The sequence below is a fragment of the Pan paniscus genome, chromosome 9 (genome assembly GCF_029289425.2).
Source record: "Pan paniscus chromosome 9, NHGRI_mPanPan1-v2.0_pri, whole genome shotgun sequence".
NCBI classification, from domain to species: Eukaryota; Metazoa; Chordata; class Mammalia; order Primates; family Hominidae; genus Pan; species Pan paniscus.
In genome coordinates this window covers 14,688,354-14,709,798 of record NC_073258.2, presented here as the reverse complement: position 1 = coordinate 14,709,798, position 21,445 = coordinate 14,688,354, and the positions used below count along the sequence as shown (strand labels likewise).

General features: G+C 49.3%; 1 protein-coding gene across 20 annotated transcripts in view; it reads right to left on the bottom strand.

Moving 5' to 3' along the window:
- MICAL2 (microtubule associated monooxygenase, calponin and LIM domain containing 2) overlaps positions 1-21,445 on the bottom strand; it is a 270,478-nt gene that overhangs the window by 97,808 nt on the left and 151,225 nt on the right. For 4 of the 20 annotated variants that reach the window (XM_055094133.2, XM_055094131.2, XM_055094132.2 and 1 more), the window contains exons 18-21: positions 8,302-8,409; positions 7,081-7,267; positions 5,493-5,581; positions 237-4,258 (exon numbers count right to left, since the gene is read on the bottom strand). In XM_055094133.2, coding sequence (XP_054950108.1) covers positions 3,881-4,258; positions 5,493-5,581; positions 7,081-7,267; positions 8,302-8,409 — 762 coding nt within the window. In that variant the 3' untranslated portion in view covers positions 237-3,880. Of the gene's footprint in view, positions 1-236; positions 4,259-5,492; positions 5,582-7,080; positions 7,268-8,301; positions 8,410-14,757; positions 14,821-19,899; positions 20,026-21,239; positions 21,342-21,445 lie in introns of those variants that run through there. The other 16 variants (XR_008954575.2, XR_003029112.4, XR_008954576.2 and 13 more) reach the window with 7 other exon arrangements.

Below are 21,445 nucleotides of genomic sequence, written 5' to 3'. Positions count from 1 at the left end.
CAATGAGTGTTCAAGAAAGAGATCCCAAAGCCTGGCCCAGGAGCATTGGTGACAGTTTCCAAATATTACCCAGGGGTAATATTTCCTTTCAGAGTGCCCAGTGCAGCCCCAGAGAGTCCTGTGTTACCTCAAGTGCAAGTCCCGCCAGCAGTTTAGGGAAAATGAACCCCCTACACCAATCCCTGTGTGTGAGGTTTTAGAAGCTTCCACGGCAAAGAAGAGAGGAAACAATGAGCTTTATAAAGAACAATATTTATTTCCATTTACAGCATCAAATACCATAAATAAAGCTAAACATTGTTTGTTTTGCTGTGTGCAAAATACAGGGTTCCATGTGGCACTGTAAATGATTACCAAAGGTCACAGACATGCGTTGTGATGAGATGGGGAGGCTAGCTAAAGAGGAGGCTGAGAGGGGAGGAGAGCACTCTTTGGTTGACATTCTATAAAGGGAGGGAGACTCTGTAAGAGAAGATAAGACAAGAGCAACGACTTTGTACTGGCCAGGATCTGCACAAATGCAGTGAGCGTGCAGCATGCAGGGCCAGGCAGGCAGGCCCAGGGGTCAGGGTGGTCTGGGCCACATGCAGGACAGACGCCCACCGCAGCCTGAGACCGCGAGTGTTGCCTAGGACAGCTCCACTGTGCTTGGTGTGTTGTTTCTCGTTAAGAGTGTATTGGTGATTATCCTGCTGCCCCAGGTACAAGAGTCAGCAGAAATGTATGCTTTAAGCAGAGTCACAGGGGCCTGGGGCTGAACTGAGTCATTTCTCAAAGATATCCCTGCCTGGGATGATGATGGCTCTAATTGAAGCTCTGGCATCATCTGGGGCTTTATGAGCCAAGGGAGATAAGAAGAGCCACAGCAAAACCCTTGGGTCTACAGTGCAGGCTGCAACCAAGGCAGGATTTGCTAGAATATTTGTGATTATGTGTTCAACCTACAGAGCATGTGTCAAGCTTGGGATGAGGCCTGAGAGTAATTAAGTTTTTTTAAATCCCTCCAAATAATCACCTATGGTTTTGATAAATGACATTAACAATCTTTACATTAGAGCCAATTTAAGAAGGCGCTGGTATGTATGAGCTTTTTGAGGCTGCTCAAAAAGTGTTCTTTTCAAAGGTGACAGAGGCCCCCTCATGGTATTGTTTCATGATCGAGGTCGACCCTCCCAAGAAAGTAGGTAGCTTCGCAGGCGCAACTGGAGAAGCATGCACGCAGGCAGACCCAAGGGAGAGAGGAGAGGCGGGGCATGCACTTGGGGTAGAACAGGCTGCCAGCTCCATGGGAAATGAACACAGACATGGGTCTCAAGCTGAACACCCCCCCGCCATGCTGTTAGCCAACCATGCCACCAAATGAGTCCATCAGTATGCAAGACACTCACAGTTAGTGCAACCAGTACTGCTGGCGGAGAGGACGGGGTGCGGAAAGCGGGTTGGGGGTTAGTACCACTCTTTGAAAATTGGCAAGAAAACCAGTCACCTTAGAGCAGAAGTGTGTCAGCCAAGAAGTGGGTGTAGCACTGGAAGGCTGAAATGAACTGATGGCCATGGTGTAAGATTGGAAAGAGAGAGAAAGATAGAAAAGAGAACTTAGTGTGGGGAAAAAAGGAAATGATTAACATCACGAGAAGGCACCGGAGTTGAAAATAAGTCAACGATCGAAAGAGGGAAACTTCCTCTGAAAGAGTCGCTGTTTGCTTAGGAGAGATGAACCTTTCTGGTTGTGAGCAGCTACTTGTTTACAAGAGTGGATGCACACAGTTTGCATCTTGCTCCCTGATATCCTCTCTGCCCCCATTTGACTCTAGCGTCTCTTATTCATTCTTGAATATGTTGCGGAGGCCTAGAGGCATTCAACCTCTGGGGTCCACCCCTGGGTGTTGGTGCTGCCCACCAGAAAGGTTCAACATCTCAGAGCATACAAACATCTCAGATTTCTGACAGGCACACCCTGTCTCACCACAGTAATTCAAACCAGTCTCCTTATGGCTGTACATGACAGTCAGATTCCGACTCGGGCTTCATGGAACACTCCACAAAGCATCTCAGCCTATCCTGAGCTGAAGATAATCACAACAACATGGCCGTTCACATCACGACCTCGAAAATTTACTTTCTATACTCAAACAAAAGGAATCAAGGGTTCCTCCCACCATGCTGAACATTAAAATCCCAGCAAAAATTGGAGAAAACACAATGCAAGTCATCGGACTGAGAACAGTGCCAACAAGGACAGAGGCGCCAGTTCCCACAGAGTTGGCCACGGCCATGCCTCTGTTTTTCCCAAGGATTTCAGGGAAGTGTTTGTAGAAATGCACCTCCTTCTTCCCGCCCCATAGAAACTGTCATCTCAAAGCTCTCAAAGGTTCTGACTCCTCACCCACACCCAGGCACACCTCTTAGTTAATCCAGAGGCATCTCTAGTGATAACTCCACAGAGCTATCTTGGGCCCAGCAACTCCAGATACACTGCACACCATAGATGGCCTTTCTCTGGCAGCCCCTCGATTGTTCAGGCAGACCCTGCAGCTGTGTATGTCTAGGCAGCGTGGAGTAGGGAGAGCTGAGGACTCTTCTAGATACCCAGAGTGAAGAATGTAGGTGGACCTGCATGCTCATTTTTACCCTTACTAATGCATATTTCCTGTGGATCAGTCCATAAATAGCTTCCACTCCCAGCCTTCCCTGCCAGTCAAGATATGGTAGAGCTTCCCCTGGAGGTCAGACTCATTCCTTTCCCAGGGCAGTGTGAAAATGGTTTCTGTTTTGACCACATATGTGTGGCAGCGGAGCAGCTAAGCAGTCAGGATGTCCACAGGCAATGCTCACTGGGCAGGCCACGCTTCCCAGCAATAGCCTGATGTGCTAACAAACCCCCTCAGTCCCAAAGGACACCACATAAGTGGACAGAGTCTTCCACTCCACTTGGCCTGACCAATATGGACCCTGCACAGCCTTGGCTCAGCCTGCAGCCTGGGCTGGGGGATCTGCTGGGAGCCACAGGGGCTAAAATGCCATCAGTTGAAAGAGCTCATCTTCGGCACCACATCAGCTCCATGGTCAAATGCCAATGGGCTTTCCCTGCAGTGCCCATTAGTGGGAAGGGAAAATGCATGTTTGTAGAATCTGTTGAAACCCCACGGTTCTTTGTCATTTGGCTGTGAGTTGGTATGCGGGGGAAAGCCTTTAAGCTACTATTTAACATCAAAACAAGGGAGCAAAACAGTCCTCCTTCCAGGGGGACAGATAACAGCCAACCACACACTACTCCGTGCTTTTGTAAGTTGAATTCTATTCTGCCCTTCTACTCTCTTCTTCTAAAATAATTATGCTTTCGTGTTGTAAAAAGTATCCTGCTGCTGACAAGTGGCATCTGGGTACCTAAGTCAAAAGGCACTGGTCAGGAGATGGCACACTCATTTTCATGTGTGTAAAATCTTAAATCATCCACTTTGCAGGCAGTGGCTTTGATAACTCACTGCAGTGTTCAAGGGGTTTATAAAACTGGTTATAAGCTTCAAACCCATGTTTAGAAAAATTGACACTCATAGAAAAAAATGCTTTCTCTAGGCTAATTAAAATTTAAAAAATTGAAATGTAAACCCAGAAGTATGGCTCACTTTGGTGTATATATATATATATAAAAGTACAAAGCTATAGAAAAGATCCTTCATATCATCCCTGGCCCTAGCACCGTGAGTAGATGTTCACCCTGATAAGGCCAGGCGGAGGTGGCCCATGTGAAACTCTTTGGCTTTGAGCTAATTGTTTAGAGAATGCTAGGCTTCCTGGCCAGAGCCTGAGCAAACTGCAAACGCACTGCCATCTGAAGCCTCCCTGGAAATGTGAAGGCACTTTGGGGCAGCCAGCCATGTCAGCGGAGCTTGACTGGGAAGCACCTGAGCACCCAGTTGCAGATGCTCTCGAGGGAGCCCTCAGATTCCCTGTACATGGCTGCCAGGACCTCAGAGAACGCCCAGAGGAGTGGCAGCCCCAGGCTCAGGAGCTCGTACATGTAGCAGTAGTTGTAAGCATTGTCCCTGATATGGAGGCCAGCGGCTTGCAGGAGTCCCTGCATCCAGTTACACAGGTCCCTCGGCAGCCTGAGGGGCCAGCCCAGCACCTTCCTAAAGAAGGAGGTGGAGATACCTGGGGGGCTGCCTTCTGGGGTGCCAATGGCGGCCACTGCGCAAGAACTTTCGGTGGGAGTGTCTCTCCGAGGGGCTTCCTGCTCTTGCCATGTTGCCTCCTCCTGAGAAAGAGATGGAAATGAGGGCATTTGTCTGTAAGTCTTCCAGAGGACTACTTCAACAAAGCCAACAGCCAATACAAACTGAACTCGCCAGACCCTGCAACCAGCCCCCACAATAATCTCAGCCCCCCGACTCATGCTGAAGCCGGTGCTGAACACGGGCACTTTTCTAGGGGCCAACTGACCATAGGAGTCACGAGCCTTCAAAAATATGCATGCCTTTTGATCGGCAATCTCACTCCTAATGATATACATCAAGTAAATAATTTGAAATATGGATAACAATAGGCATACTAGCATACACTGTAAAAACATTTGTAAGATAAAAAATTCCAATGACGTAAAGATCCAGTAATACAGAAGTAGTGAAGTAAATTATTGACCATTTATAGACTAGAATCTTCCAAAGGCATTAAAAATTATGCTCCAACAGGATTTTTAATGTCATGGGAAACTATTCTTGATATACAGTTAGTGAAGAAAAGGAAGAATATAAAACTCTAGGCATAGGATTCCACTTTGGTTAAAATACATTAACATAGAAAAAAGCCTGGAAAGGGATGTTACAAAATGTCAACTGCGGTTTTCTCAGGGTAGAGTGGTTACAGGTGATTTAACTTTGTTTCTTTATATTCTTTCATTCCCATGTTTTTACACTGAACCTATATATTTGGCTAATTAGAAAAAAGTTTTAAGTTATGGGTTGTTGCTAGTGGTAGATGATTAATCAAGCCCGAGAGAAGATATTTGCTAAGAGATGCCAGAAGAGATGCTTCCACAAACCATCTATGAATTCAGTGGGCTGGTCACTTTGTTGACTTCGAGAGCCTGGGAGAGGACTTGGAAAATGTAGAAGGGTCGGTCCTATACCAGGCATTCTTGCAAACAGCACCTTGTGGCCAGGTGGGTTCCAGGTACAGAGGGCCACGTGGCTTTTGTGTGGCTAAGCATATCACCCCATCCCTGCCACATGGGCAAGCTCTTCCAGGCTTCTTATGAGAAGCCAGCATGGCTACTGTCCTGGGAGCTCATCTGGAATGGGACACACCCCAGAGGCTGTGGAACAGACTGAAGCAAAAGAACCCTCCACACCAGGAAGCAGAGGCTTTCTTCTTTATCTGTGAGTCATCTCAATCCCTCTAGGGCCAGCAAAGCTGGCCTAACTTTGAGGATCACTGGAAACCCTTATCAAGGGGCCTTCCCCGTTTCACCAGCATGTTTGAGACAAACATACCTCTCTTTGTTGCTTCAACTCTGCCCGTCTCTTCCGTTGTTTGCTATTGGTTTTACAGTGAATGAAGTGAGGCTTGCAGTAAAATTTGCCTGTAAAAAGAGGCACACATATACAGAAAAATTTTTCTCCTGTAAACTAGAGCTAAGTAGACAAAAGCCAAGTGCCCGCCACTGTCCAAGTCAGAAAATAGTAACGATGGAAATAGCTCAGGGTGGCTCAAACTTGGGAAACGGCTTCTGTCACCTTCCTTAAAGAAGTGGCACTGAGATGACGTAGGAGGGCCCTTTGCTGCCTCAGAGACAAGCTCCAGCAATGGGGGGCTCCCGGGGATGTGGCTAAGACCTTCAAACCATGCCGGCTCCCGTAGGGTGGCATGCCCGCACCCGGAGAGGGCATGGGAGCTCTGAGCCCCTTCTCCCATACCACACCCCATGCCTCTTTTCCATCTGGCTGCTCCTCTGTATCCTTTATAATAAATAGGACAACATTAAAAAAAAAAAATCCCCAAATCAAACTGAGGCCAAGTTTCTTCATAAGACCGGTTGCCAGGCAGCTAAATAGACAGCTTCGAGTATGAACACCCTCAATCTTTCTTTGTGGAATACCTGGCGGGTGGGAAAGGCTGAGAGCAAATGGCAGCAGTGATGGGGAGGAAAAGACCCAGACGGGGCACACACTGGGAAACTGCCACTGCCCAGGACCACTGTGAGCCTTCCAGAAAAGCCTTCCTTGCTCACTGCTACACTGGTAACAATAGCAATAGTAAAAATTGTAACAGTAGGGGACACTTACATAGGAATGACTGTATGCCAGGCATGATGCTATGAGCTTCACATGAATTAACTCGTCAGTCATCACAACCACCCTGAGAGCTAAGGACTACCGTTAACCTCATTTTACAGATGAGGAAACTGAGGGATGAAGAGTTTAAGTAACAAGCCCAAGGTTCCATGCTTAGGAGGTGGTAGAGTCTGGAGTGGAACCCAGGCAGTTTAGTTTGAGGGTGTGTATTGAGCACCATGCTATACTGCCTCTCGTTATAGGTGACAGAGCAAATGTCAACTGCTGAAAATTAGAAAATAATCATTCGTTCCGATGAGCACGATTCCTCCATTGATGTCTTTGTTAGGCCACTTATCAGACGGAATGTCATTATGATGGTTATTTTAAAAACACATACTATGTAAGTAATATTAACATTGCATCATTTGGTGAACCTTACTGCATGCCAGGTGTGGTGCTGAGCATGCAACAGAGAGTATCAGGTTGGATTTTCTTGGCCATACAGGGACAATGGAGGGTGGTGAGGCTACATAAGAAGAGGTACATAGAGCCCTGGGCACACAGGTGCCCACCAGGACCTGGTATGCCATACCACAGTGCTGATGCTACCCCTTCCCTGGGACCACAGGCAGCCTCCCCTTCTAGCAGGAGCTCCCAGTCTCCCTGAGCAGCTTTCCTGATGACATCATACTTTCTTTTGGGTATGTTTGGGTGTCCTAGAGCCACCAGAGGGACAGGAACCTGAGCCAAGGTCACACCTGAGGCCAAGGCCAGAGCCCAGTACTGCCCTGGCCCCTGGGGTTACCTTCATCGCAGTCAAAGGTGTAGGCGGCCAGGCGCAAGGTGGTGGCACAGATGCTGCAGCGGAAACACTCCCGGTGGAAGAAGTGGCCCTCGGCGCTCAGCCGTTCCATCACGTACACACGTTTCTTACAGAAGTAACATGTGTCGCTGCCTCCCAGGTTAAGGGGAAATGACTTTCGCATAGATTCCTGGGGATCGGGAGAGAAGAGTGGGTGTATTATGGCTTATCCCGAGCCTTCAAATGCCAGGCCAAGGCTTTTAGAAATTCCACACTGAATGCTGGGGACCTCGTGGGCTTCTGCTTCCTGCTACTGCCACTGCAGCAAAGAGGGAGGGGTAGGAAGATACACCCCCAACCCAGACCCCAACCCTGCAGGGGCTGCTGTTAACTGTACTCCCAGACAGGCCCGAGACAACAAGGTGGGCCTGGGAGGGGCTCTCCCTGAGGTTGGCTGCTCTGGTTTTGGGGTGGGAGTGATCCTGGTCTGACGGAGTGGGCTTTACTTACAACCCTGTCCACCCCATGATATTCTTTCCAGGATCTGTCCTTGGGATTAAGTGTCACCTGGTTCTGGACAAAGGTCCTGAAACTGGCCTGCTGAGGATGTTTTAGGTGTCCTGTTCCCCTGCAGTGGCACAGGTTGGGTGAGGAAAGCTTGTGGCATCAAATCTGGTCAGTTATAGTCCTAATTGTGAATTGGGAGGGCACGGGCCAGGGCAGCAGTACCCCTGGGCGATTCCAGGGCAATGTGCCAAAAGGAAACAGAAAGAATGGTCAACTAAAATTCCTGGTGATGGCAGCGAGCAGCCTAGTTTAGAGAAAGGGAGAATTCAAATCAAAGGCATATTTTCCCCATGACTTTTTTCTCAATCCAATGCACAGAGTCTGTTCAGGTTGGACACTAAACACTGAAAGTGATGGCCATTCAATTACTCTCACGGCCTCACCTGGGCCTTTCTACCAGGCCGTTCTCCAAAGCCACAGACAGCAGGAAGATCTCTATTTTCAAAAAGACCGCAGGGGACCTGAGTCAGATCTGTCTTTAAGGAAATGCAGGCTCCCTTTAACTTCTGCCCTGATTCAGCTCATTCTCAGCCCCCTCTTGTTCCAAGAGAAGAGGAGCCTTGGGAGGGCCAGGGCATCCTCTCCACATCCCATGTGCCCACCCTGGGATGCCAGAGCCAGTGTCTGTGGGTGAAGGCTGGGGGTGCATGTCCTTACCAGGTCTGGAGAGGTGGCCTGGGCCTTAGGTCTGTGATCATTCATGTACAGATTGACCAGGACTTCAGCTGCAGCCCCTATTCCGCTGGACACTTTCCCTACCGTCAGCTAACCAAGAGCAGAGGCAGAGGAGACAGAGACAAAGGTAGAGGCCAGTTAGCACCCAGGAGGAAAACACAAGCAGGATGGATGGGGAGAGGGCTCCTCACCCACATGCAAATAGCACCCCACGACCCAGGAGAAGCAAAACCAGCCAGGAGCAGAATGCGGGGATTCTGGAGGTGGAGAAAAGAAACTAAATAAAACCCTGTGGCCGCAAAAACACAAGTACTCTAGGATTCCACCTACATGTGGTACCTAGAGTAGTCAAAATCGTAGAGACAGGCAGTAGAACAGTGGTTGCTGTTGTTTAGTGGGTACAGAGTTCCAGTTTTACAACAACTAAGAGTTCTGGAGTGGGAAGATGGTGAGGGTTGCACATGAAGGATGTATTTAATACCACTAAACCGTACCCTTAAAAAATGGTTAAGGCTGGCCGGGTGTGGTGGCTCATGCCTGTAATCCCAGTACTTTGGGAGGCCGAGATGGGTGGATCACCTGAGGTCCGGAGTTCAAGACCAGCCTGACCAACATAGAGAAACCACGTCTCTACTAAAAATACAAAATTAGCCAGGCATGGTGGTGCATGCCTGTAATCTCAGCTACTTGGGAGGCTGAGGCTGGAGAATCACTTGAACCTGGGAGGCAGAGGTTGCAGTGAGCTGAGATCGTACCATTGTACTCCAGCCTGAGCAACAAGAGTAAAACACTGTCTCAAAAAAAAAAAAAAAAGTTAAGGTGGTAAATTTTATGTCATGTATATTTTAACACAATAAAAAAATTCGAGGAAAAAAAAGATTAAAAACCAAAAGCCTTTTAGTCCTGGGTGGGCCATGGGACTGTTACATCCACCGTGGGGTGCAAGGCCTTCCAAAGTTCCTGAGCCTCTCATTGCACAGATACGTACATGAATCCCAGAGAAGGGAACGGTCTATCTGAGGCCGCTTAGCAAATAAATTCAATATTCCAGACTGTACTCTGGTCTCCTGCCCCCCAGCCCTGGGGCATTCACAGCTTCACTCAGCAGGGGCATGGGGTAAACGTGATACTCAGACCCAATCATTACCCAAAAGCCCCAAAAACCTGCGAGTTAGACAAGCCAAGCAAAGAAGAGAAGAAAATCAGGAACCAAGCCCCCTCAGACAGAAAGGTAGACTGCCAGACTGCGGCCACCCTCTTCCAGAGACCCCTTGTTCCCGGAGGGCTGCAGGCAGCTGCTCAGGGACCAGCAAGACCAGGGGAAGGGTATGGGCCCAGCTCCACCATGGGCCAGTGCTGAGACTTGGCGTAAAGCACAGAACTTCTGAGCTCAGTTCCTCATTTAGTAAAATGGGGAGAGTTATACCTGTCTCCCGAGTTTGTGGGAAGGACTACACGAGAGAATGTGTGTCCTATTGCCTGGCACTTAGCAGGCTCTGGGCCAGGACTACCTTGTGTGATATTGTGATATGGTCGGAAATACATATTTGGACTCTGCCCCCTGGTTCCTGAGGCAGAGCTCCTAAGACCTTTGTACCTTTCTGAGTGACAGCAGCATCTGATGCAGAGATCCTAAATCCCCTGGGATTTCCTGGGTGATAGGAGCATCCTTTGCTGGAATGAGGTGACTCTTCAGCTCCTGGATAGTTTCAGGATGGGGCTGGTTGCCAGGGGAACCAACCCTGTGATTAAAGGGTTGGAACTTTCAGTCCCACACACTGACCTACAAGGGCGGAGAGGCTGAAGGTTGAGTTAATCACCAACAGCCAGTGATGTAATAGATCATGCCCTTCATAACGAAGCCTCCATAGAAACCGAAAAGGTTAGGGTTTGGAGCTTCTGGAGGGTGGACCATGCAGAGGCCCCTGAAGGGCAGTGCCTCAGAGAGGGCAGAGAGGTGCCCACCCTTTCCCACATGCCCTGCCCTGTGCCTCTCCTCACCTGGCTGTTCCTCCCTATCCTTGATAAGATCCTGTATAATAAACCAGTAACCGTGTTTCCCTCCTCGGGTTTAACTAATTTGCAAGGATCGCTCGTAGAACTCAGGGAAAACCTTTCCATTTATAGATTTTGTTGGTGGGGAGAAACATCCCCACTTTATTTGGTGACCAGAGGTGAGTGGTGTGAGAGTAGAGAGAAGCAGTTTTTTTCTTATACCTTGATTCCTCCCTCCCTTCCCTCCTCTAGATTCAGCCTGCCCTAGCCTGCCTTGAAGCTCCCAGGTCCCTCCCAGCAGGACCACAGCCCACCCTGCCAACAAGAGCAGTATGTGGAATGGGCGCACACTGGGCAGGTAGGACAGGATGGGGACTGCAGCAGGCTCCAGAGCTAGCGCCAGGCAAGGTCAGCTTGGAGACAGCGAGGTGGCAGCTCTGCCTGGGCCCTGGGGTGCATGGCCCAGTGACAGGTTGTGGGTGCCTGTGCTCCTGAGGGTACCTACAAATGCCTGGACCCCCACCAAGGTGTCAAAGAGCTGGGGAAGGGGTGGAAGCTGACAGCCCAAAGAGCATGGCACAATTACACATACCCCCTTCTGCAAACCCCAGCTTGCTCTCCCCTTCACCCCTCACCCCCGGCTCTGGAAGCCTGCTCTGGAAGCCCACCCTGGTATCGCTGCAGTCTCTTCTTGTGGGAGGTAAATACACATAGCATGAGATTCTAGAAACACTGCTCCTGATCCCAAGATCGTAGAGGGAGGGAAGCTCTAGGTCCTCCCCAGCTTCTGAACCCAGCCTCTGGGAGATGTGGCCAGAGAGAGCAGCAATGGAGGCTGCAGGGCCTCTGGGCAGGGGTTGATATCCATCACCACACCAAATAACAGTAACTTGTGTGTGGGTGAAATGATGACTTCCATCAAAACCCAAGACTGCCCTTGGGAGGCCACATCTAAACTGATAAGAGAAAGCCTCAAATATAAAGCAGGGAGTCCAGGGAACTGCAAAGCAGATGACGGGCTCACCACAGCTCCCCTATTCCTGGTAGCAGTGCCCATCCTCAGGGCCTAAGGCTAACTCACTGGCTTCCAGCAAAAGCACAGGCACTAAATAGGGCTGAGCAGGGAAAGGAGTGCCTGGCAGACTGGTGCAAACAAAGCCCAGGAGCTCCTTGCTCCCTTTCTCATTAGGAAGCCCAACATTACAGCAACTTTGGAATGGTCATTCCAGACCATGTGTGTGGCTTTGGGGCCTGCAGAGGACATGGATGCAGGCTTGCTGGGGGTGTCTGATCCCTTGAACTTAGACAGATGGGACCTCATCAGAGTTTACCAAGCCTGCCACTTCTTGGGAGCAGCTGTCAGGCCTGGCTCCCCCTTCCACCCTGGCCTCTACTCTGGCCCAACCTGGGAGGGATTAGGATTCTGCTTCTAAGCATACTGTCTGCCATTTCCAGGAGGCCACAAATGCCAAGAAATTTAGCCCCTGCTTCCAAGAAAGGTTCAGGTGTATCAGCTCAGGACAATAAGCCATTGTTTGCCTGATGTTCCATCCCCTGCTGGGGCCCCCAGCTTGGCCCCTCAGATAGGGGCTATAGGATACAAAGGACTTCCTGGGCTTTGTAGGAGGAAAGGCAGGGAGGTCAGTTATATTCTCAGCACTGCCTGCCCAGCCCCTTGTGTGACTGCCTCCACTGGCACAGTGTGTGAACTGGCTCCACAGTATTCTCCCAGAAAGGCACCACAGTGATGCCAAGATACCCATGCACAATTACTGCCTCCCCTGAGTAAGCAGAGACTATACTTTTTGGAGCTTTTAATACAAATCCCTAATGAGACCTTATTAACTACTTAGCTAATAAGCACTTTGTGCACTGAGCTTCTGAGCAACCGTGACTTGGGGAGGCATTACTGAAGCATGCAGAGGGCTGCGAGGTTGCTGGGAGGTGCTGCCAAAACTGAGCAGCTGCAGAGCTGCTCCATTGTCCTGCAGCACAGGGCACAGTCTGGGTCATCTGCGCAGGGGATCCAGGATGCAGACCACACCTGGTCCCACCTTTCATTAGGTCCAAAAGCCCCCTTTCTCCCCGTGGCACCCACACATCCACCCCGAGACGGTGACATTCCTTTTTTTTTTTTTTTTTTTAAAGTGAAATGGAAGCACCCTTAAGGAAATCAGTACTGGGTCTCCTACCTGCCCTTCCCAACCTGATGAAATGCATTCCAGAATCACCAAGAGGTAGACCAGCACTTCTTTGAGAGGCCACAGGGAAATAAGGTGATGGAGAACTTGTCTCCTGGGATGAGGGGAGAGCCTTTGAAGCCAACCCCAAAGGCCAATGTGAAGGTGAATGTTGCCCTGGGCATCAAGGGTTATCTTCTATTTCTTGACAGCAGGACGGCCTTACCGGCTCTCAGAGTGAGGATATAACTAACTAGCTGGCTTCTGTTAGCTCATTGCTCCTCAAACTATCTGTGGCTAATGACAGGTTTTTTCTTTTTAAACATTTAATCCACTATGGCCTGTTATTTCCAGATACAATGAAAATAAACTAGAAATATGATCACACACTTGAATGTGTGGCAATATCAAATGATTCTACAAGTTTCCAACACTTACTCTCTCTCACTTGCTATAATCATGGGATTACAGCCCAGTCCCTGCCTGTGGCCCACACTTTGAGTAGCACTGCTCAGGTTCTCACGATCCTGAGAAATAAATGCTCAACTCATGGAGAAATCCTAGATAAGTCACCCTGGTGTGGACCTCAGGGTTAGAGCCAGTCCAGTGGTTCCTACCAAACAGAAGCAGGCATTGATGGCAAGACACCACACTCCTGGGGAGGCTGGTCAAGAGAAGAGCTTATAATTAGGCTGGGAACAATTCATCTAAATGCAAAGTTGGGCAATCTGATGATCTGGTCAAAGATGATCATGTTCCAGCCTCTAGTTTTTTAAGAACTAGTAATTTCAAAGTCCCATGGGACTGCTTTTGCAACCCTTTAAATATCTCTCAATATTCTTGTAATTTTCAAGAATTTAGGTGTTTTTCATTACCTTTTCCTGCCTTTTGAATTCTAATTATTTTTCAGCAAATTAATTAGAACATTTCAGGAGGGCAATCATCTTGCATTACACGAGGTTAACCTCACATACGCCATTTCCCTTCTGTGAGCCTCAACTTCTTCATCTGTAAAATGGAGAGACTTCCACCAACCTTGCAGGGCTGAGGAAAAGACTCCTGAAAGAACCTGGGCCATGCAGGAGGCACGCGGCAGATAGTGAGTCCAAAGCACGGCCATTGGGATAAATGCTTGAGGGAATGGATACCCCATTCTCTGTGATGTGCTTATCTCACATTGCATGCCTGTATTCAAACATCTCATGTACCCCATGCATATATACACCTACTACGTACCCACAAAAATTAAAACAAAGCACGGCCGTTTGTGCAGCTTTGCATTTCCATGTTCTGGGACTTCTCTCTTGTCTTAAATCACTTTCCTCTGCACAAGAGTGGCATGGCCCACACAGGACGAGCTCCCTGCCTCCTCTCCCCAGAGCCAATCTAGATAGAAACACGGCGACGCAGCTGTTGTCACATGCACCCATGTCAGAGGCTGCAGACGATGGCTAGACCTCTACAAAGAGGCATTTTCCAAGTGATCCTGTGACCCCACGCAGAATGATGGTCCCCGCCTAGATATCAGAGCATTCCTCACACTGCACCGAGCTGGCCCATCTCTTCCTCAGTTTGCACTCCCTGAGTGACCTGTCTTATTCACCTCGACATTCCTGGCACAAGGCAGAAACTGTGAATGCAGGAAAAAGTAGGCTCCAGGCCCTGTTTGTGTGAGAACAATGGAAACGTTCCTCCCTGTGCCTGGAACTGAGCCAAGATTACCAGGTGTCCGGGCTACACTTCTCTGCTAAGTTTGGCCACCTGTGGCCACACAGCCTGCCAGGAGCATCGAGCAAGCCCACGTGGGTAAGGCAGCAGTGAGAGCAGAATGTGCAGGGCCTCAGAAGAGAGGGCTCACAGGAAGGGGGGCTTTTGACAGGTAGGGCTAGAGGTGGTCTGTTGGATCCACTTGGGCAAGGACATCCTCACTGAGGAGTCCCTGTATGAGAAGACATCAGAGGACAGCCTGTTGGATCTGATTCCTCGGCCATATGCCCAGGGCTGGGGGTAGGAGGGCAGGCAAAGAACTGAAATCACTGTGTTCAAGGGTGTCTGGAAATTACAAGTTCAGAGCTGAGACGCAGGCAGGCCTTAGGGGCTGTGAGCTCCCAGTACAAGCACATGTCTGCCCACCTTCGTCCCCTGGTGCCAGGCACTGTACTGCTGCTGATCATATGCGCTTAACTCCCAGAGCCCTGCAGGTGGGTCTGATAATCCCCCTTTGCAGGTGAGGCAGCTGAAGTTCAGGGAGGCTCTAACTCACCTGAGGATGCACTGTTCTCAAATGGCTGGGATGAAAATGGAACCCTGAAGGTGACTTCTTTTCCTTTAGAAAGAGAGGGATCAACATGCATTTTAGGTAAATAAGCTTTCTTTCCGAATTCTCTTCCACTGGGGAAAGAGAAGCTTTACAGGATACTTCAGGCATTTTGCATAGGTTAGGACATTGCAGTATTCCAGTTACCCTCAAGAGTAGTTGCTGTCCTCTCCACTTTATAGGTTAAGAAACTAATGCTCAGAGAGGTTCACAAACTTGTCCAAGGCCACACAGTGAGTAATTGGTGCTCTGAACTGAAGTCTGATTTGAAACTCATATCCTTCTTCCACACCAGCACTCTGCAAATTAAAATCCCCCAAGCTGGGATGCACACAGGAGACCTCCAAAAGGTTGCCTAGCTCTAGTCCCAGGATAGAAGGAGGAACAGTGAGGTTGGAGGCAGCCTTGAGACCTGTCCCTGAGATTTATCCTCCTACCAGGTCAAACAAAGGCGGGATGCCCCAGACAAAACTTCCCAGCATTTCCCTGTTTCTCTCTACTATGCAAATCTCTAGAGTAAACCCTGCAAATCCAGTTTTAAAACAAACACCCCAAGGGTAGAGAAAGCTCCTTTTGCAATGCTCAGTGCTCTTCTGACCCTGGAGGACTGAGGGGCAATTCCCAGCCCAGTGAAGGCCCCCACCCCTCCCACTTGCCCAGCTGTGCAAACGCTCAGTGCCTTCTTGTTCCTGCAAGAGCTCAACAGCATGGCAAACAGCCAGCAGCCAATAGCCATTCCATGGGCCAGAGCAGCACAGTGGCCTCCCTTCTGGAAGAGTGAAAGTAACTTATGGCTGATAGGGAGCGGAGATCACAGAAGAGGGCTGGTTTGGTGGGATAGATGAGGAAATGGTGCTGGGGACATAAAACTGGGCATAGGTCTCACAGTCCACAGGCTGGAAAGACAGACTCTGCCAAGGATCTGAGCCCCCCGTGAGAGCCCTCAAGACTCCCTGTGACCATTCAGGCCAAGAAACCCACAGCACCACTCTGAATTTTAAAGTGGAATATCAATCTGAGAGGGCAGGCAAGTGGAGTCTGAAGGCAGAGCCCTGGCTCCCTGTCTTGGAGTCAGCAACTCAAGTTTGCATCCCTGTGAGTAACAATTGCTCCTCATAGTAAGTTTGGCTAAGTCTGTTCCCATGAGGAGATTATTATTCACGGATCCTCGGAATCAGTGTGGAAGACCATAGGGCAGGAACAGAGACATGCTGCCTGCCAGGAAGTTGTCAAGGACTAAGCATCAGTTTCCAAGTGCATTTTTCTTCCTCTTGCTCCCCTGAATTCAGGTGAACTTGGGTCCATTGAGCAAAAAGAGCAGCCCAAAATCTGTTTGGAAGAAGTATTAAGGCCCCAGACTCTAGGAGAGAAACTCCCTAAGCTGCACCAGGATAGAATAAATCTGTTTATCACCAAATCATCACCTACTTTAAGGAACAGCCAGTTCTCTCCCTAGAGAAGGTTGTGATTCTGCCAAATTCTGCATGTGCAAAGCCCAGTGCTGAATCAATGGTGGGGCAGAGTTTGGGGAGTGAGGGAAGTCAAGGCAATGGGTGAGGCTGGCAATATCCTTTCTAAGACTGCTTGAAACCAGAAACTCACCACTCCATCCATAACTGCCTAAAATGGCCTCACAGTGTGACCTGCATGAACCTGCGAGTGTAGGTATTCAGAGAAACTGAGGCACAGAGAGGCTAAGTGACTTGCCCAAGAGTCCATTCTAAGAGGTCCTCCATCATTCCCAGCCATACTGTGAAAGAAACATCAGCCAATAATTAAGATGTTGGAAGCTGTCGAAATAGCCCAATTACATCATCTAATGGCCAACGCTGGCTAGGGAGAAAGAATTTTTTAAAAGAACAAAAATGGGGCAATTGTTCTACCACAACTGGGGAGGAGCAAGGAACAAAGCTGTAGAGGTGGGGACAGCAGATCTGGGGTTGGCCACCCCAAAGCCCTCCCTGTCCCTGAGTGTGAGGGTTTACATGCACACAGCCTCTGGGCCTCTGACAAGGCCTCCATGCATGCATGGCTTCTGCAGGACACAGGAGAGCACTGGCCTGGGAGTCCGAATGCTGGGCTCCAGTCTTCTCCCTGAGCCTTTGCCTTCTTACCTGTGACTCTGCTCCTGCTCAGTTCTCACCATCACAGGAAGAGCTCTCCAGCCCCCACCCAACCACTCCATTTAAAATTGCCACCCTTCCCTCCCCAGCATTCCAGGTCCGCACCACCAGCTCTAATTTTTTCATAGGAAATATTATCTTGCCCTCTAACACATTATATAATTTACTGATATATTGATTGTTGTAGGCTACTAGGGTGTAAGCCTCATTAGGGCAGAGATTTAACTCTTATTCATCAATGCATATCCTGACAGCCTGAAATGCCTAACAATGGATTTTCATTCAATAAACATTTGTTTACTGAGGGTGGTGATTCACGTCTATAGTCCCAGGTACTCAGGGGTGGAAGGCTGAAGCAGGAGGATCACTCGAGTCCCAAAGTTTGAGGACGCAGTGAGCTATGATCATACCACTGCACTCTGGCCTGGGTGACAGAGAGAGACCCTGTCTCCAGAAAAACAAAAAAATTAAATTTGTTGAATGAATGAATGTTCACACATTGGCTTTTGGAGTGACATTGGTGGAGAAAGCTCCTTTTGCAATGCTCAGTGCTCTTCTGACCCAGGAGGACTGAAGGGTAGCTCCCAGCCCAGTGAAGGGCCCCCCCTGCCCAGCTGTGCAAAGGCTGTGCCTTCTTCTTCTTGCAAGAGCTCACCAGCATGGCAAATGGCCAGCAGCCATGTCACAGACCAGATCAGCAATGGCCTCCCTTCTGGAGGAGCAAAATTAACTAATGGCTGATAGGGAGCCGAGTCCTCAGGGGAGGGCTGCCTGAAGAGCCAGAGACAGCGGCAGGCAGGGCCTCAGCCGGTGTGATGCTGATGTGATGGGGACACGCTTAGTGGCTGACAGCATCTCTGTCTTACCCAGCAGCTCTGCATGTTTCCAGCAGGCTGCTCCCTGCCGTCTCTTAGAAGGATCTAATGCCCGGTGGAAACCAAGTCAGGGTATTTGGGAGGTGTAGGAGCTTTTCTTGCAGCAGTTTTGGCCCCAACAGTGACCATGCCAGACTTTTCTGGGGATGAGAGAAAAGCAGGGACAAGAGAAGGCTTTGCCTGGCTCTACCCTGAAGGGCCCAGTCAGCTGGAGTGGGCTGGGCCAGAGAGAAGCAAGGTGTGGGCCTGGCTGACCAACTATGGGCACAAGCCACTGCCTGGTCTGTGCCTAGGTGCCTTCTCCCCTCCCACCATCCTGCCAAGGGTGCCATGACCTTTTCCCGTAGTAGGGAGTATACCCTGGGGAAGGTCCCTTTCCCTAACTGGGCAAAAAGCCTACCCTGCAACCTTGCTGATGGTGATGACAAAAATGCCTGTCTCCACCCATGTTGCTCACTGTAACATGAACCCAGAACCACTCTTACTGAGGAGGAGGAGGAGGCCCAGACAGGTCAGGAGACTTAAGGTCAAACAGCTGGCCTGTGGCTGACCTGGAGCAGGTGGCTGGGGATCTTGATATGCTGACCATGGCTATTTTCAGTGGCATTGAAGATCCTGTTAGTGTTTCTCTGTGTTACCTGCTGCTGCCCTTTCTGGGGTGCTTCCCATTAACACTGGTGGCCTCAGATGGGATGGGGCTGGTAAGATTCCTTGCTCCTTTCTTAGGGACTCTACCTACACCGTTCTCCTCACAGAGGTGGAGGCCAACAGGGGTGGGACCCCCAATTACACACCAAGAGGCAGCTTCTAATTTTTCACTAATGCAATAGCATGGAGCTGGTTTGTGCATCAGTGTAACAGCACAGAAACAGACCAGCACTCCTTCCGGCAGCGGCACGTGCAGCATGACACACAGAGCCTCGGTGGGAGCCAGACGCACTGGCTGTGAACAGAGAAGCACAGTTGGTGGGTGGAGTGGGGGAAGACTCCAAACCTACTCCACGAGGAACAGCTCACGAGGTAGGCTTCACGCCCATTTCTAGATTCATTCATTCCAGAGGCCAGCCTTCCCAGAAGACAGACCCTCTCCCACCCCAGCCTGGTATTGTTCTCAGCACAGGAGGTAACAGGAGGACAAGTGAAAAACACGAAAAGCACCCCAAAACCCAGTCTTAATCATTGTTTGTCAGTGCATTTCATTAACTACTTAACCAACGTTAGCTCCCCACTCTTCTCATCCTCCAGGCTGATCTCTGCACTACTATCTGAGCTGTACTTCTAGAACACAGAGTAGATCCTGCAGTGGCTTCCTATGACCCAGAGGATAAAATGAAATTCCTTTACACAGAGTGTGCTCACTTCCACTCTCCATGCCCCCATAAATACTTTTATCCCCAAGTTCAAGTCACACCAGACATTCCATCTTTCCATGTCACGTAAGCCCTGCCTGCCTGCCTTTGCACAGGCTAGCCCCTCTCCAAAACACCCTTGCCCTAAACTTCTCTCTAGCAAAATCCCCCCATGGAACCTTCAACACTCACTCAGTTACCATATTACCTTCTCTGCATTACCTCCCCATCTTCTCCCCTCTCCATTCCTACAATCTTGCCCTTTAAACCTCTTATAGAATGAATGAATAGGGTTACGTTAAGTTTATCGTGTGAAATTGCCATCTTATTAGGACAAAACAGGCAAATATCAGCAGTATGTGATGTGATATTTCGTATTATAAAAATGTCACTTATTTCTATGCTAATGTGCTATTTCCTATCTCAACTGTAGTAAGGGAACTGCACCGCCCTCTCTGTTTTCTCAGCATCTGGCACGAAGGGTGGCATATGGTGGGCCCTGATTAATGCTTGCTGAATGAATGAGCTCTGTTTGGCAAGCTTTTGTACACTGCCTGTTCTGCCGTGTTGTGTGCTCTAACACAAAAACAAAATCGAATCCAGCACTGGTGTAAAATATCTTACAAATTTTTATTCCAGCCAAGCCAGGCTCAAGATGTTTGTCTGTGCAGGTCAAGTGGAGCATGAGAACATCTGGGAACATGCAGGGAATGGGGAAAGCAAATTGTTCAGGACAACTACCTTTCTGGCAGGAGAAGCAGAGTCAACAGTTGATGGAGAGGAAGAAGCAGCTGGATCAGGAGACGGAAGGCGAGAGGGAGGAGATGGAGGATGAGTATGAGACAGGCCTTTAGAGAGTAGTTTATTCTGCACAGAACAGAAATAGAAGAAACAAGGATTATCCCAGGAGTCACACATGGTGATACATGCCTCAATCATGCAGTCCCATGCCTGTGCACTCAAGAAGGCAAAGAAAGGAGACCCATGTCTCAGGACAACACAGAAACCCCTGTCTTTGGAGCCAGAAAGGATTATCTGGCTCCTGGTTACACTGCATTCTGCTGCAACTATTCCAGCTCCCTTGTCACACCAAAATAGCTCATGCAGATTCAATCTGTTCCTGCCTACATCCGCCTCAGACACCGATGCCAATTACCAAAGCCCTCACCCTGGAGCTTGGTATGAAGTAGCAGCTGCGAGCTTAGGAGAGGAGAACCCTGGGCTGGTTTAGGGCAGGTGGCCACAGCAGGGGCCTCTATAGCTGCAGCAAGCAACTGTGCTAGCCTCCTGGCAGGCATGAGGAATCCTAAAAATGAACGAAGTGTAAAGCATCCTTCCCACGCCAGTGACTCCACCAAGTAGCAGAAGAGGAGACTAAGTGAAAACAGTGGAGAGGCAAGTTCTAGGGACAGGTGTGCTGTGAGGGAGGGAGGACTTTACACATACACCCACCTGTAGGATCTCATTATCAACTCTTTCATTTCCTCTTGAGCACATGCTCTTCTTTTCAGCAAATTTCCAAATAAGTACCTGGCTTGGAGGAGGCTGTACTTCCTAATTCTAAGGCAAAGCCATTCTTGTTGGCTTGACTTTATCCCATGGGGAAGCAGAGCCCCAGTTACAGCATGTGGTTGGCCTCATCATTCAGTATCTTCCTGATCAGGGCCACAGGGAGATTTCTCTCCCACTCAAAAACATCACAAGCAACTGGGTAAAGGCACTGTGATTCTGCAACTGATGACTGTTTCCTCTTTGTGTTGACCCTTAGGAAGCTCAGAGCCTGCTTGGAAAATATCTAGGGTCTACCGGCTTGTGCTTCTTATAGTAATGCCTTTCTCGATCTGTGTTTACTTTCCTGTCTTAGTTTTTCCTTTCTCATGATGTATTTATTTATTTTGAATCTTCGCATTTGGGTCTTTTCTAGATGCCAGCTTGTATTATTTGGTGGCTTGAAAAATAAACAGCTCTTCATGCTATAAAAGGAGGAAGGAGGAGAAAATTGAGCTCAGAGCCTGATTCAAGGTCAGCTGGCTGGATGTCCAGCATCAGGTTCCTGGGGGCTCTGAAAGCCCCATGTTTACCTGCGGGAAATCCCCGTGTCCAAACATGGAGGCAAGGTGAGCCGCCTTCTCCTTAATGTTCTTTGTGTGAAATTCCCTGTTGGCCAAGTTCTGAGCCCTCTTCTGCAGTGAAGGTGAGAAAGAAAAGAGAGATAGTGACAGAGACTGAGACAGTTGGCTTCCAAGAAGTGGGTGAGGGAGGCAGCCGGGGGCCTTGCCTGCTCACC